This window comes from Vollenhovia emeryi, unplaced genomic scaffold, assembly GCF_000949405.1.
Source record: "Vollenhovia emeryi isolate VEMERY1.0 unplaced genomic scaffold, V.emery_V1.0 DF945664.1, whole genome shotgun sequence".
In the NCBI taxonomy this organism is placed as follows: domain Eukaryota; kingdom Metazoa; phylum Arthropoda; class Insecta; order Hymenoptera; family Formicidae; genus Vollenhovia; species Vollenhovia emeryi.
The window spans coordinates 1-2,116 of NW_011960702.1; the positions used below are offsets into that span (position 1 = coordinate 1).

The window sequence follows — 2,116 nt, forward strand, 5'->3', positions numbered from 1 at the left end:
CGGGCGTTTCGACCACGTCCACATGGACATAGTTGGTCCTCTGCAGCCCAGTAATGGTTTCACATATTGCCTTACAATAATAGATAGGTTTTCCCGCTGGCCAGAAGCGATTCCATTGATAGATATTACGGCCAGGACAGTAGCCAGAGCCTTCTTTGATAATTGGGTCGCTCGTTTCGGTGCACCTAGTATTTTGACGACCGATCAAGGTCAACAATTCGAGGCACAGCTCTTTGCAGCTCTATCGGATGCAGACGCATTCGTACAACAGCTTACCACCCCGCCGCTAACGGCATGATTGAGCGTTGGCACCGCACCTTCAAGGCAGCGATCATGTGCCATAACACGCCGAATTGGGTGGAGGTCCTCCCGACAGTTTTGCTTGGGCTACGCACGCATGTGCGTATGGACACTAAAGCCTCCCCGGCCGAATTCCTTTACGGCACGGTACTACGGATTCCGGGAGAATTTTTCCTCCAGGAGGATTTTACACCGGATCCTCAAATGTTTGTTGATGACTTTCGACAGCACATGCGTCAGGTGAAGCCAGTACCGGTGGCACACCATTATAAGAAGCGCGTTTTCCGTTTTAAGGAATTGTCTGTCTGTTCGCACGTCTTCCTCCGTAAGGACGCGGTCAAAAAGCCTCTAGAGCGACCGTATTCAGGCCCCTTCAGGGTAATTGAAAGGACGTCGGACAAAGTCTACTCGATTGAAATAAACGGTAAACCTACAGCCGTTTCGATCGAGCGTCTCAAACCTGCTCATTTTGTACCGGACGACGCTCTAGCCCCTGGCGATCCGTCTACGTCCGACGCTACAGACAAGCCTCCTGCTTCGTCAAGCACTCAACCGGGTACCCTGAAAACGTATTCGGGCCCGAAAAAGAAAGTACAAATCAGGTTAGATAAGAACACCGTACGTTCATTCCCTCGTTACTAAAATCTCGATACGGGAAGTACAGGTGGATATGTATTGCGCGTAAAAGTTTATATTTTCCGTTAGCCATTAGTGTTAAGTGCAATTTTCATTCTGGTCGCGGTCGCGTGTTATTATTTCTTTTGCTTCGGTTTATACCTACGTCCTGCGTTTGCGTTAGTTCTTAAGCAGCGATACTGTATTATTCCATGTGCAATTAATTATATATCCGCATATGCGTTTAGCCTTTAAGCAGCGGTATAACAAATATTATATTTTATCTCGGAGCTTACAATGTACAGCCTGCGTCTACATAGTCGTTCTAAGCAGCAGTACCTTAATATTGTTTAATCCATCTTACAATGTACAGCCTGCGTCTACATAGTTGTTCTAAGCAGCAGTACCTTAATATTGTTTAATCCATCTTACATTGTACATCTTGCGTCTACATTTCGTTCTTAGCATTAGTACCTATGTATAATTCTGTGATACATCCTGCGCTCACTCTAGTACTAAGCAGCGGTATCATAAGTTCCTGCAATATTTTTTGTAATATTTAGCAGCGTCAATTATTTGTGATAGACACCCTGTGTCATACCAAAATTGTATTTCTTTCTCTCCAGCGTTAGCACTCGGGGGGGAGTGTGTGGCGACTTGCAGTTGCCCATCTTACGACGACACAGTCTATGGTCGTCGGTGGCGCTGTCCGAGCGGGAACAGAATATGTTAGTCGTAACTCGCCATTGACACGGTCAAGTCTAATCACCTTGCCGTGTATCAAGATCTCAATAAAGTTCTCATATATATCCTACACACGGAGTGAGTTCTTTCCCGCCTTAGCATACCGGCTATCGGCTAAGAAGTATTGTGGGCGCTTCAGCCGGGCCGCAATAATATCGACAGGCCCCACAGAGTAAAATGATCCGGATCAAAATGATCCGTGCTATGATTGGTCAAATCTGAAATTTCGTAGCATCTCATTGAAATTTTATTCAATGAAATTTCAGATTTGACCAATCATAGCACGGATCATTTTGATCCGGATCATTTTACTCTACGGATGTGTTCGAAAATGGATTTAGTTACTGCCAGCAGAGAGAAGCCTGAGAGATGTCACGGCCCCGTTTTTCGTGATACGCGAATGCGATACGCCCTCTGTGGACATTGAAAACGTGGACATTGAACTACGTAGCCAATT

At 45.7% G+C, this 2,116-nt stretch overlaps 1 protein-coding gene across 1 annotated transcript; it reads left to right on the forward strand.

The window, feature by feature from the left end:
* Positions 1-294: 294 nt before the first annotated feature.
* On the forward strand, positions 295-902 carry LOC105560899 (the record flags this gene model as incomplete). The annotated part of the gene is made up of 1 exon (XM_012010411.1): positions 295-902. A coding segment is annotated over exon 1 (608 nt), but the record flags the coding sequence as incomplete, so codon positions are not given.
* Between the last annotated feature and the right edge of the window lie 1,214 nt (positions 903-2,116).